The 13,842-nt window shown below is 41.6% G+C and overlaps 1 protein-coding gene and 1 long non-coding RNA gene across 14 annotated transcripts in view; one reads left to right on the top strand and one right to left on the bottom strand.

Annotated features, from left to right (window-relative positions):
* Positions 1–13,842, bottom strand: part of ATP10B (ATPase phospholipid transporting 10B (putative)) — a 414,699-nt gene that overhangs the window by 4,230 nt on the left and 396,627 nt on the right. For 9 of the 11 annotated variants that reach the window (XM_072947277.1, XM_072947279.1, XM_072947282.1 and 6 more), the window contains 2 exons: positions 13,690–13,794; positions 3,694–3,881 (listed from right to left, as the gene is read on the bottom strand). In XM_072947277.1, coding sequence (XP_072803378.1) covers positions 3,694–3,881; positions 13,690–13,794 — 293 coding nt within the window. Of the gene's footprint in view, positions 1–3,693; positions 3,882–12,389; positions 12,566–13,689; positions 13,795–13,842 lie in introns of those variants that run through there. The other 2 variants (XM_072947285.1, XM_072947286.1) reach the window with 2 other exon arrangements.
* LOC140688438 (uncharacterized) overlaps positions 1–13,842 on the top strand; it is a 56,196-nt gene that overhangs the window by 34,332 nt on the left and 8,022 nt on the right. The window contains exon 5 of one of the 3 annotated variants that reach the window (XR_012063135.1): positions 8,040–8,209. The exons of the other annotated variants lie outside the window; for them this stretch is intronic. This is a non-coding gene — a long non-coding RNA (uncharacterized lncRNA). Of the gene's footprint in view, positions 1–8,039; positions 8,210–13,842 lie in introns of those variants that run through there. 3 annotated transcript variants of the gene reach the window in all.

Here is a 13,842-nt window from a genome sequence, read left to right as displayed (position 1 = left end):
GTCTTGCCCGGAAACCAGACTCTTCTCAGTTTAAACCTTCCTCTAAGCTACCCTTCTCTGTCCGTTTAGTCAACAAATATTTGTCCAGTCCCTACAATGGCCCAGGGCCCCATAGCACAGGAATAGAGTTAGAGGCCAAAAGAGCAGTGAGAGGGCCAAACACCTGGCCTGATGCGAGAGACCCTTCTTGGCGAGGAAACATGAAAGCTGAGGACTAAGGACGCACCGGAGGGAGCCGGGTGAAGAGGGGGTGAGAACCAGATCCTCAGCACGACGGTGGGCAGATACGACACAGAAGGTGGCAGGGACTGTGAGGGATGTTTTAGTTTTTGTGGATTATTGTAAAGGCCTTGGGAAACGCTTGGAAAGTTGTAAAGATGACATGATTACACTTTGACCCAATTATAATGAAGGAGAGTAAAACCCGATAGGAGACTTCTGAAGCAATTTGGGATGAAAGGAATTGTAACCTATCCATGGTGATGGTTGTAGAAACAGAAATGGTGGGGGATTTGAGAACTAGGTAGCAGATAAAACTTGATAGGGTCTTGTGGTGGCGGGTGGTATCAGGGATAACTGTCGTGGGCCTGCCTTGGTCCCCAGTGGGTGACACTGGATGAGAGGGACTCTGGAGGAGGTTCAGGTTTCTGGGGTGGTGGTGGATCACGGAGCTGCAGATGTCTCCCACCTCCCTCAGACTTCGCATGCCCAGTGCGGGCGATGAAGAGGCGGCTAGAAAGAGGCACCTGGGATTCAGAAGAAAGATCTGGGCTGGGAGTTGATGTTGGAGATTCATCTGTTACAAAGGATACTTAACTTCACGATAGTGGTTGCTAAGTCTCTAGAGAGAATTAAAGTTGCAAGACAACCTAGGATGAAGGCTTGACATACAGCGTGTGACAGACATGAGCTAGCAAAGGGAACAAAGAAGGGGCAGCAGAGAACCCGAGTGTTGTGTTACTGAAGCCAAGGGAAGAGCGTCCGAGGGCTGGTACCTTCTGTTGCAGCTCATTACGGGGATGCATTGTGTTTTAAACTTTGTATGTTAGTTATTTTACAGATAAAACGAAAGAAACTTACTTGCTCTCAGTTTAAGAGAATGCATACAGTTCTTTCACACTGGTTGAATTAATTAGACCGAGATTAGTGAGGTCACGGTTAGTGGCTAATTATCACCAGCTTGGTGAGTGAAATCAATCTCTATTATAAATGCAGGAAACAGTTTTAAGTGAACAAATACAGTTTTCTACAGCAAACATTCTCTCCTATAGTGTCCTGTAACAAAAAATTAATTGTCCCAGGGTTACAAGTCAACAGTCCTTGGGGCTATTAAAATAATCCTTTCTCTGTCAAAGGAAATCTCTTTCCTAGTAAACAGAATGAAAGAGAAATTCAAGTTTATAATAATTATATAGAATAAGCAAAGATTGAACTTGCAGGCTATGGTAACTGGCAAGAAAATATTTGCTAGCTTCTCCCTAATTGGTCCCTCATCTGTTTAACAAGCTGTAGTGTGGAGTGCTTGTCTCTTTCAAGAACATATTGTCTTCATCACGTTGGTAGCCTTTGGCTCCAAGTGTGTCTTCGAGCCAAAGGTAAGGCAAAGAATATGGGGGCTGATGTTATTTCCATGCCTCAAATAAGACACAGAATGGAGGAGGTCAGTCCTTGGTTAGAGGTGATCACAACCGTGTTTAACCCCCAGATTGTAGATGAAAATATTTAACTGACTTATTTGACGCCCTTTTCCAATGAGGGCATGGTCTTCGTGGTCTCTTCCAAAGTCCGTCTCCCAAGAGGCTGGGCCGATGAAAGGGTGGGGTGGCAAGTGTGTCCTCTGAGGCTGGGCTTAATTGCTTCTCACTCTCAAGTCTTGAGGTCCTTTATTAATACTAGACTTCTAGACTTCCACCTGTATTGTGGTCAGGCTTATGTCTGAATTGTCTGTGGGATGTCAGGCTTCTTGAGAGCAAGGGTCCTGTCTTATTCATCTGTTTCTTTAGTATCATTTGCTACGTGACGGAACTATGCTGGGGGTGAGGTATATGCTGATAAGAAGGATACCGTCTTCCCAGGACTTAATGGTCACACCAAGACAAAGAGATAAAACAGATACTAAGGAGGGTAAAGGGAGGGACAGACAGACCGGGTAATGGGAACACAGCAGAGAGAGCGGATCTGCTTCAGCCCAAGGGCATTAGGTGAAGTCACAGCAGGTTTCTGGAACTGGTCACGCCTGCAGTGCTGTCAAAGGGTGAGAGGTTCCGTAACCGGAAGGGCATTTGGAACAGAAGGAACAGCATGTCCAAAGGTGGGAGGGTGAGAGGACATGGAGCCTTGAGGGAAACGGAGGAAGCTTGGTGGTGCGGAGCCCAGAGTCTGAGGCAGGGAGCGGGCAGAGGAGGAGAGCAAGCAGGGAGGCTGTGTATGCAGCGCATACTGAGAACTCAACCAGCATTTGTGAAGCCGACAGTAGCATCTGTCCTCCTGGTATCCTCAGCCTCTGAACTCTGCTCCCGACGTCAGGGCCCTGAGACGGCTTAGAAAGAAGAAACGGAGACCCAACCGCCTAACTTATCTATAGGAAGCAACACCTGCTAATGACCCTCCGCCTAATTTTGGTTTAGGAAAAGGTCTACACAGTGTTGCGATGGCCTGGTGACTACAGCTTATAATGATAAAGTGGCCGAATTTCAGTGCTCAGGGAGGTGAGATCCTGAGGATGCAGAGGGGCTGAGCCTCACCTCGGGGCACGTCATCCTTAAGCTCAGCGATTATTGTGACCAGAGCGTGCGGGCTGGCGGGCGGGGCACCGGCCTCTGGGTTGGGGGGTCCAGCTCCCACTGTGACCTGTGGCGGTCTGCTGGGCACGTTCTGGTCCCTGTTGGGACTTGAGCTGTCCCACGAGCAAGTGGGACTACAACCACGGCTCTGCCTAACTTCTAGGTGGTTTTGCAAAAGCAAATGAGCTAGACCGATGAGCACGAGTCAAGAGTGAGCTCCAGGGAAATGCCAGGCATGACTTTTGTTAATGTTGCTGTTTATCTGGAAAAGGCAAATGCACAGGATTTCGGCTGCAAATGTTAGAAATAGCCAGATTCATGACCAGGGACTAATATAGGGTGTGTATATGTGTGTGTCTGTGTGTGTGTTTTAACAAATTCGAGTAATATTAACTCGTTGGTGATGTCATGCAGAATTGGAATTTCTGGGGAAAATCTGAAGCTCTGGAATGCTAGTCTTGATGTTTCCTTGTGGTAGTGATGGTGTGAAACCGAGGAGTCCCTTCTCCCAATGTCTGTGCTTCACCTGGTTTGCTTCAGTTGCTCACCTGTCCTTGCGGGCATTTGAGTGTGAGGCCTCTGGGCTAATGAAGAAAGGACTAGAGAGCTTGCCAGGATGATTCCTTAGATGCAACAGTATTTGTAAGGCAGGAGGGGGAGTCAGTACTCCCATTTTACAGATGTTACAGCAGAGGCCGAGCCAGACTGGGTGACTTCGCTGCTCTGTGGCTGCCCTGGGACCAGAGTCCGTGCTGTCTGCCTCTAAGATTGTTGTTCTTTCTGTCCTAGCTCCCTCTCTTTGAAACAACAGCCTTAAGCATCCCAGCCAAACTCCTGACTCTTGAAAACGACAGACTGAGAGGAGAGTGGTAGTTCTAGGCAGAAAACAGCCCCCCTGCCCCACTCAAACCTTGGCAGAAGGGCCACGACCGGTGTAAGGAGGCAGACGAGGTAGAAGGTGGGGTCCGAGAGCTGGTCTTCCATCACCCAGTAGGGATTGGTGGGGCTGTTGCAGGTGACGCAGGTGGCGTTGTACACCAGGGACACCATGAAGTACATCAGGAAGCTGCCTATGAGAACCAGCCCGTGGATGATGGTCTGCGGGAGGAAAGGGGTGAACGCCGTTGAAGGGACTGCAGTCACGCTACTTGGCTAACTTTGTTATAAACTTCTTTTTGTGGAAATGCAACATACATAGAAACCATTTTAAAAAGTGTGCCCTTTGACGGACCATTATAAACACCCATGTTGCTACCACCCGTACTCCAGAAACCCCGAAATCTTCTGTCTCAGCCTTGACTTGGGTGATAATTTTCATGCTATTCTGTAGTTTTACCATCTAGCTACATTTCCCTTGATAGCCTGTTTTTAAAAGTCGGATAGTCATATTTGGGGTGACTTCTGTCTTTTCTCCCTCAATATTATATTTGTGTGATGAGCCGTGTTTTCCCCACACGTGGCTGTCGGTTCCTCATTTTCAGAGCGGTGCAGTGTGCCGTGGGCTGATCGCATTTTGTCCTGCTTGTCTTGTGCGTCTTGCCTTCCGATTCTTGTCTTCTTTTAAACTTACTGATGATTTCGTACAATTGCATCCTCACCTTTACTAGTTTGAAAGTTAAATGCTCCATTTCTGTTCTTTTAGTGATTACTCAGTAAATGATAACAAGCAGTCTTGACTTAACTGCAGAGTAAAGTTTCTATGTCTCCCTCCTCCTGAATCACGCAAGGACTTCTGAGTACTTTACAGCTCTGCCTCCTGAAGTCTCTCTTCCTGCTACTGTATCTCTTCCTGCTACTGTTTTATTTGGTCTTTTTTCAAATCTTCTAGGTTTCTTTGTATGTTTTTACCAATCCTCGCAGATACTTTAAAGTTTATTCTTCTTTAAACATAGCAAACAGAGCTTTTCTAGAATTTATATCCAGTAATTCCAGTGCTCGAAATACTTGTGACTGATGCCTGTGATCTTCATTTATGAGTTCTTGTTTCATTTTGAGCTTCCTTATTTTTGAATGTGTGATGCTTCTTGTCCTTGGAAAGTTAGGGAGACTGTGAAGCTGAGGACAACTGTCTGGAGAGGGGGTGTGTGTGGGTGTGTATTTTGCAGTAACCTAAGGCAATGTCAAGCTAGTTTTTTTTTTTTTAATTGAAGTATAGTTGATTTACAACATTGTGTTAGTTTCTGGTGTACAGCATAGTGATTCAGTTACACATATATTCATGTATATGTATAAAATATATATTTTTATAGGCTATTACAAACTATTGACTATAGTTCCCTGTGCTATATAGTAGAACCTTGTTGTTTTATCTATTCTGTATATAAAGTTGTTTTTATCTGCTAATCCCAAACTCCTAATTTATTCACCCCCTCTTCCCCATTGGTAATCATAAGGGTTTGTTTTCTGTCTGTGAGTCTGGTTCTGTTTCATAAATACGTTCATTTGTGGATGGATGGATCTAGATATTATCACGCTAAGTGAAGTAAATCAGACACAGACCAGTATCATATGATATCACTTATACATGGAATCTACAGCCATTTTAAACTGAATTCATACATCAAAGTTTGGCTCACCCAGGTGATACAAAGAATCTGGGCTGCACATCTGTGTGAGGACGGCCCACGGTCCATTTCCCAGGAAATGGTTCGGACTCTCTCTGCTCTGTTCAGCACAGGGGGACCCATCTCTACAGTCCCTGCTGGGGAGGGGGTGCAGGCAGGTCCGCTTTTGCGTGTGCCCTTACCCTGAAGGTACAGCCTCTGGGGTCCTAATTTAACACAGTCTCCTACTAGACTCCCACTTTAGAAGTCTGGGTTTTAAATTCTGAACCTTATGCTCCATCAAGTCTGCCAAAAAGTTCGTTTTGGGCGGGGTTGCAAGCACCCTCAGGAAAAGAGAGGCTTTGGCCAGGCTGCTTCTCCGCGATCCATCTTTCCCAGAGGTTCCGGTCTCTTCTATCCTGCCGTCTTTCTCATACCTTTAGTCTGTATATATCCATTAGCTTGTTTTCAGTGGGAGAGATGATTGCCTGACCTAGCCCCTGTTCCTGAAGAAGAAAGCAGTTAACATTTTCAGTTGCTTTGGTGAGGACTGTGAAAACCGACACAGCTATTAAAATTCATGTGAAGCTTTCTACCCAGCAAAGAGAGGCACCCTCCCTCTGCTCCAAGCACTTTCAAAAGGGAAATATTTTTCTATAATGATTCTAGTAGCTGACTCCTTTCCCAAGAGCATCAGAAATCACCTGTAACCGCTGGGATTCCTGGTCTAGAGATGCACTGGGTGGGTTAACAGCGCAGAAGGGTGAATGAAAGGAACAGGTTCCCTCTTTTGAAGCAGGTGGATGCAGTGCTCTGAGGAAGAGGGCTAGACGACCAGTCGGAGAGGGTACGGAATCTCTGGGGCTGGATGAGACTTGACAGGGCATTTTGAAAGGTTAAAAATACCTAATGATTAAGAGGATCGTAGGCAGCAGAGTTCCTCTTGGGAAATATCTTGGGCTAGTGTTTTAAAAATGTAATTATGTCATTGTGAAATATTTCAAGCACACAGACAACAATCCTCATATACTCAATACCCAGCTTCATCAAGTTGAAACTTGTACCACATGGAGTAGACTGTCACCCCAAAATACATCTCTGACATATGGATTATTTTTCGCTTGTTATTTTTAAGAAACAGCAGACACAGGGTAAGCTCTGAAAACTGAGGAGCAGTTATCTTTTTGTAAGAGACATTTACATTTATAAGGGTGTCTTCCTCTCTACCAGAAGGAAAAGGATGATTCTAAACATCTAGAAAATCTGTATTAACTCCCATAACTGGCCTCCCCTAACCCCCAAAACTTCTCTTGTCTTTAGCTAGAGATGGCATTTAAGGTGGTGACTTGGGCAATTTTCAGGGAATTACTCAGTTTCCTGTGTCTCTCCTGTGTGTATAGGAGGTATTTATAAACTTGTGTTTGTTTTTCTCCCATTAATCTGTCTTTTATTACAGGAGTGTCTCAGCCAAGAACCTAGAAGGGTAGAGGGAAAATTATTGTTTCTTCCTCAACACATATTTGCCTCAGATTTTATTAAAAGGTTAAGCCTTACGGATATAATTGAAGCACCCACGTCTGGCAAATGCCTTCTCTTTAATCCTGAAAATAAAATTGGTGTTCATCTTTCTTTCATGTATGTTATATTTACATGTTTACATACTGATGTTAATGGATGCTTTTTTTTATTGTATCATGTATAGGTATCCTTGTGCAGTTTTTTTCATTAGATGTTATGCTTTGGAGCTTTATTTATGTTGATAAATGCAGTTCTAGTTTAACTGTTCTAGTATATGAATATGCCATAATTTATTTTCTTGTTGATGAACATTTAGGTTGCTATGAAAAAAAATTTTTTTTTTTGCTACTAAGAACAATGATGGGTTAACAGGGAAAAGGGGGTGGGAGGGGATAAATTGGGGTGTTTGAGATTTGCAAAGGTTAACCACTATGCATGAAGATATAAAAACAAATTTCTTCTGTAGAGCACAGGGAACTGTATTCACCATCTTGTATAACCTTTAATGAAAACATATGAAAACAAATGTATGTATGTATGTATGTATATGCATGACTGGGACATTGTGCTGTGCACCAGAAACTCACAATACTTCAGTTAAAAAGGACAATGATGTAGGAAACACTCTTGTACGTGATTAGGTGTATCCATGTGCAAGAGTATTGTCCAGGGTGCATATTTAGAAGTGCAATTGTGTCATAGGATAAGATTACTTAAACTTCTCTAGCTATTTTCAAATTGTCCTCCAGAGGGGTGGTATCAGTTTACAGTTTACCAACAGAATATAAAACCTTCCTTGGTTGGACTTTATTATCTTTAACATACTGCTGAGTTGATTTGCCAGTATTTCATTTAGAATTGTTTACATCTGTGTTCATTGAGGAGATTGGTCTATGATTTTGTTTCCTTGAACTGTTCATGCCCATTTTGGTATCAGAATTATTCTAGCCATGAAAATTAAATTGGTTACATTTTTTGAATCCATAAAAAAATTGACTTGAGATAGGAATTATCTGTCCCCTGTAAATTCAGTCAAACTCACCTTTATAGCCTTTGGCTTGGTGTCTTTAGGGACAGGATTACCAGTTGAATTTCTTTCATGGTGATTGGTTTATTCAGGTTTCCTGAATGATTTTGACTATGTTTTGGTAAATTTTACATTTAAAGAAATTATTGACTTGGTTTAAATTTTCAGGAAAAATATTGATTACATGGACTTTTGTATACACGAGTTCCAAATTCGCGGATATGGAAGGCTGACTGTTCCACGCCATTTTGTGTAGAGGACTTGAACATCTGTGGATTTTGCTATCCGTTGGGGTCCTGGAACCAGTACCCCGCAGGTACTAAGAGACAACTGTGTATCTATAATTGAAGTCTTTTTCATTCCTAGTGTTATTATTTTTGTGGTCTCCTCTTTCTGTGTCTTTTCCTGAATCAGTTTTGCTAGAGATCAGTTTTCATTAGGGTTTTGAAGAGCTCAGTTTTGGTCTTACTCATCTTTCTTATTTTCTTGTATCTCCTCTCATGTTTTTTTCCTCTGTCTTCTTTAGGTTTACATGGTAAGTTTAAGTTCCTTGAGTTGAATTCTTAGCTTGTTTTTCATCTTTTTGTTTTCAGTAGTAAAATCTTCAGCTGCATCCCACAAGTGTGCATATATAATACTTTTATAGCTGTTCAGCAGCAGCAAGTATAGTTTCCATCATGATTTACTCTTGACCTATGCCTGTTTCTGATACATGTATAAAACTAGACATAAATTTTTCAATTTCTCTTTATATTTGCTGGGTGAAAAAAATACAATCTGATAATTTTTCTTTTAGTGGATGAATTAAACACATTTACACTTAGTGGATGAATTAAACACATTTACATTTATATGAGGACTGATGTATTTGGATTTATTTTGAACATATTTTGAATTTTTTGCCACCACTTTCTTTATTCTTACTTTTTCATCTTCTCTACAGCCTGCAGGATGGATGGTTTCCTATATTCCTCTTATTTCCTTCCATTCCTTTATGGTTAAATGTGTATTTCTATTCTCTTCCTATTCGTGATGAAGGCTTTAGCATAAGTTAATTACCTAATGATCAGCCCTTTCTTACCATTATATTGTTTCTTATAGTTTTAGCTTTTATGATATTCTTGTATGTTTCCTCCTTTAGTGAACGTCTATGGGTGGTAGACCTCATAGAGTTTATCTGGAAATGTCATTTATCACTTAGGTCTTTGAAAATAACTACTTTACTGCTTTCTCATTTCCATTGTTTGCTTAACTGCTGTTCCTTTTCAAGTAATTTGTCCATAGTCTCCATCAGACTTTGAGATTGTCTCTGTGTCTTTTACCTGTGCAGTTTTTTTTGATTGTACATATATATATGTATTTACATGCAATATATTGTATAATATACTGCACATAGTTTTAAATTCACATATATGTACTGCTCATTGTTTCCAAGAGCATTAGCTTGTTAAACTTACATAGTTGTCAAAGGAATAAAGCCAACCACAAAATAAGAATGAACAGAATTCAGTAATCCAATCATAAAGGACAGTCAAATGTGCTTACACATATTCAAGGAATCAATCATCTAAGTTATAACTAATAAGTATTCATTTGTGTCCTTTTTTAATATTCTACACATAAGTGATATATGGTATTTTTCTTTCTCTTTCTGGCTTATTCTTTTTTATGGCAGAGTAGTATTCCATTGTATAAATATACCACAGCTTCTTTATCCAGTCATCTGTCGATGGACATTTAGGTTGCTTCCAGGTCTTGGCTGTTATAAATAGTGCTGCTTTGAACATTGGGGTGCATGTGTCTTTTTGAATTAAGGTTCTCTCTGGATATATGCCCAGGAGTGGGATTGCTGGATCACATGGTAAGTCTATTTTTAGTTTTTTGAGGAACCTTACTGTCCTCTACAGGGGCTGCACCAATCTACATTCCCACAAACAGTATAGGAGGGTTCCCTCTGCTCCACACCCTTTCCAGCATTTATCGTTCATAGATTTTTTAATGATGGCCATTCTGGCTGTTGTGAGATGATATTTCACTGTAGTTTTGATCTGCGTTTCTCTGACAATTAGCAATGCTGAGCATTTTTTCATGTGCCTATTGGCCATTCGTATGTCTTTACTGGAGAATTGCCTGTTTAGGTCTTCTGCCCATTTTTGGATTGGGTTGTTTATTTTTTAATATGAAGGTGTATGAGCTGTTTGTTTGTTTGTATATTTTGGAAATTAGTCCCTTGTCGGTCGCATCATTTGCAAATATGTTTTTCCCATTCTGTAAGTTGTCTTTTCGTTTTGTTGATGGTATCCTAGCTGTGCAAAGGCTTTGAAGTTTAAACAGATCCCATTTCTTTATTTTTGCTTTTATTTCCATTACTCCAGAAGCTGGTTCAAAAAATACATTGCTGTGATTTACCTGTGCAGTTTTTACTGTGATACACCAGGCAGTTTATCCAGATTTATTTTGATTAAGTGTCATTCCCAATGATTATCTCTTCAGATATGGCTTCTCTACCATTCTTTCCTTGACTCTTGTCATGTGGCTGCTGGAGCCGTTTATTCTCGCCACCATTCCTCTTAGTTACATTTTTATGTTTGTGTGGCATTCTGTGTAAGTTCCTAGTATTACCTTCCAGTTCGGTAGTTTCCTCTTAGTCAGTGTTCAGTCCAGAGTGGATCCCACAAATTGCATTTTTAATTGCAGTGACAAACGTGCATTTTCAAGAGTTGTAAATGTTTCCTTAGCTTGGCTCAGTTTGGTCTACCTTCCTCACAGCTTCTGGATAAAACTAGAACTCCAGATAGCTTGTCATCTTTCCTCCTTGAGTTGGGGAATGCTGGTCCAAACCTTGGACCCAGCAGTAAGCGAGGCTCGTGTGTGTCTTACTCCAAAGGAGCCAGATTCCCCATTGCCAGGGTCTGCTTCCTGCCCTGGATTCCAGAGAGCCTTCAGTTTGAGCCAGTACCTCCTCTCCCCACTATGTGGCTGCCTCTTCTGGTGCTGGTGGTTTTGAAAGAAATGTAGCCTGTGGTTTCCTTTGCTGTGCAAAAGCTTGTAAGTTTAACTAGGTCCCATTTATTTATTTTTGCTTTTATTTCTATTGCCTGGGTAGACTGCCCTGGGAGAACATTGCTGAGATTTATGTTGGATAATGTTTGGCTATATTTTCTTCTAAGAGGTTTATAGTGTCTTGTCTTATGTTTAAGTCATTAAGCAACTTTGAGTTTATTTTTGTGTATGGTGTGAGGGAATATTCTAACTTCACTGATCTATATGTAGCTGTCCAGTTTTCCCAGCACCATTTGCTGAAGAGACAGTCTTTACTCCATTTGTCAAAGATTAATTGACCAAAAGTTTGTGGGTTCATTTCTGGGCTCTCTTTGCACAGCAAAGGCAACCATAAGCAAAACAGAAAGACAACCTACGGAATTGGAGAAAATATTTGAAAAGACGAGGCCGACAAGGGCTTGATTTCCAGAATATATAAACAGCTCATACAACTTGATAAGAGAAAAACAAACAACCCAGTCCAAAAATGGAGCAGAGGATCTAAACAAGAAATTCTCCAATGAAGACATAAAAATGGCCAATAGGCACTTGAAAAAATGCTCAATATTGGTAATTATCAGAGAAATGCAAATCAAAGCTACACTGAAGCCTCACACCAATCAGAATGGCCATCATTAAAAAAAAAATCCACGAATGAGAAATGCTAGAGAGGCTGTGGAAAAAAGGGACCCCCTCCTACACTGCTGGTGGGAATGTAGTCATTATGGAAAACAGTATGGAGATTCCTCAAAAGACTAAACACAGACTTACCGTATGATCCAGCAATCCCACTCCTGGACATATATCCAGAGGGAACCTTAGTTCAAAGAGATACATGCACCCCAATGTTCATAGCAGCACTATTTACAATAGCCAAGACATGGAAACAATCTAAATGTCCATCAGATGACTGGATAAAGAAGCTGTGGTGTATTTATACAATGGAATACTACTCTGCCATAAAAAGAATAAATGCCATTTGCAGCAACATGGCTGGCCCTGGAGAATGTCATTCTAAGTGAAATAAGCCAGAGAGAGAGAGAAAACTACCATATGATATCACTTAGATGTGGAATCTAAAAAAAAAAAGACAAACTTATTCGCAAAACAGAAACAGACTCACTGACATAGAAAACAAACTTATGATTACTGGTGAGGAGGAGAGGGCGTTGGAAGAGAAATTGGGAGTTTGAGATTTGCAGATACTAATATGCATAACATACATAAGCAGCAAGTGTATACGGTACGGCACAGGGAACCATAGTCAATATCTTGTATACAGTGAAAAAAATATGCGAACGAATATGTCTGTTCCCATATGACTGAAGCACTGTGCTGTACACCAGGAATTGACACAACAGTAAGCTGACTATACATCAATAAAAATATATTGAAAGAAAAAAAGAAATTGAGCTTGTACTTAAGCTTGCCGTACCTTTTTGGTTTTATCTCTTTGTTCCATCTGTTATTGGCATGAATTGGAGCAGAGCGGGTTTCAAATAGGAACTCTGTGATCCGGAAGCTCCTTTGGGTGGCCCTTATCCACCAGTGCCCAGCATGTCAGGGCCGGTCTAGCTCTTGGAGGTAGGGGGTGGGGAGGAGATCCGATTGCAGAATGTTGGGAACACACTGAGCCTGCTCGGGGCAGTTTTCTAGATATTTAATAAATAGAAATGCTTTCAGGAAAGCCATTTCATCTTGGCCAAGGACACATCTTTCTGTAAAGTGGGCTCCCTGAAACCAGTCAGTCTTGTCTCCTCACACTATTAGCATGGAGGTTAAAAGGGTCAAACTTGCTTCAGTCCTGAACTACTTGGGGAAAGTTTCCTCACCTCTTTATACCTATTTATTTCTGTTTCTATGTATAGCTCTATAAAATGGGAATTAAAAAAACCCCTAACACATGCATGTATTGCAAAATGCTTACCATAATAAGTTTAGTTAACACCTGTCACTTTGCAGTACAACTGACCCTTAACAGTACAGGTCCTTGTAGACACAGATTTTTTTTTTTTCTCACTAAGTACCTACCACAGTGCTACCCTACCCACGGTTGTGGAACTGGGGATATGGAGGGCCAGCTGTAAAGTTCTACGTGGAGTTTCCACTGCATGGAGGGTTTGGGGCTCCTGCTTGTCCGAGGGTCAACGGCGTATGTGTGTCAAGTCGTCATGCAGTACAACTTATAACTGACATACAGCACTGCGTACCTCAATCTCAAAACCCCTCCAAATCCTATCTAACACGAAGGGCTCTGGGAGGTTAAATGAGATAATACATTAAAAGATCATGTAGATAGTTACCGGGTATATAATTTTAAACACTTTGTCTTTATAATTATCGTTGACTAGTAGAAGTTAACGAGAAAGCTGGTGTTGCCTTAGACACTAAAAGGTGCTATTTGGAGACGCTTGACATGCTTACCTGAAGACAGTCTTTACTCCTCTACCTGCAAATTAAATGGGGCACATAGCTCCCTAACACAGCCTTGGGTAGTCAGTCTCCTGTTCTCCTTGTCTCTCAAACGCCCCTGAATTTTTTTTTTTTTATCAAAAATACCTGTTCTGGTAACAAATTGTCTCATTGTTTTACATGTGTCAATTTTATCATCCTGGCCAGGCGGTAAGCACCTCTTTATCCACGGGGAACACAAGAAGGAGTTCAGTGTGTACTTACCGAGTGGATCAATGATACGGAGTAGAACAACTCAGAAATCTGAATGTGGCTGATGGCCAGGAACATGATTTTCAGGCCAAAGGGGCTCTGGGGTACTTACCCAGGTCTTCATTTCCATTGCCTGATGCAAGAGGATTGTGGCGAGGGAGATGGTGTTGACGGGTGTCCCGAAGGTAAAGACGTCAATGTCAGAGTCCTTGTAGGTCTTCAGAGGAGAAAGAGACACTGTCAGATGCGCCCGTGGGCCGAAGGC

The sequence above is a fragment of the Vicugna pacos genome, chromosome 22, assembly GCF_048564905.1.
Source record: "Vicugna pacos chromosome 22, VicPac4, whole genome shotgun sequence".
NCBI lineage: Eukaryota > Metazoa > Chordata > Mammalia > Artiodactyla > Camelidae > Vicugna > Vicugna pacos.
Note: the sequence above shows the minus strand (reverse complement) of the source record. Positions and strands in the feature narration are given on the sequence as shown.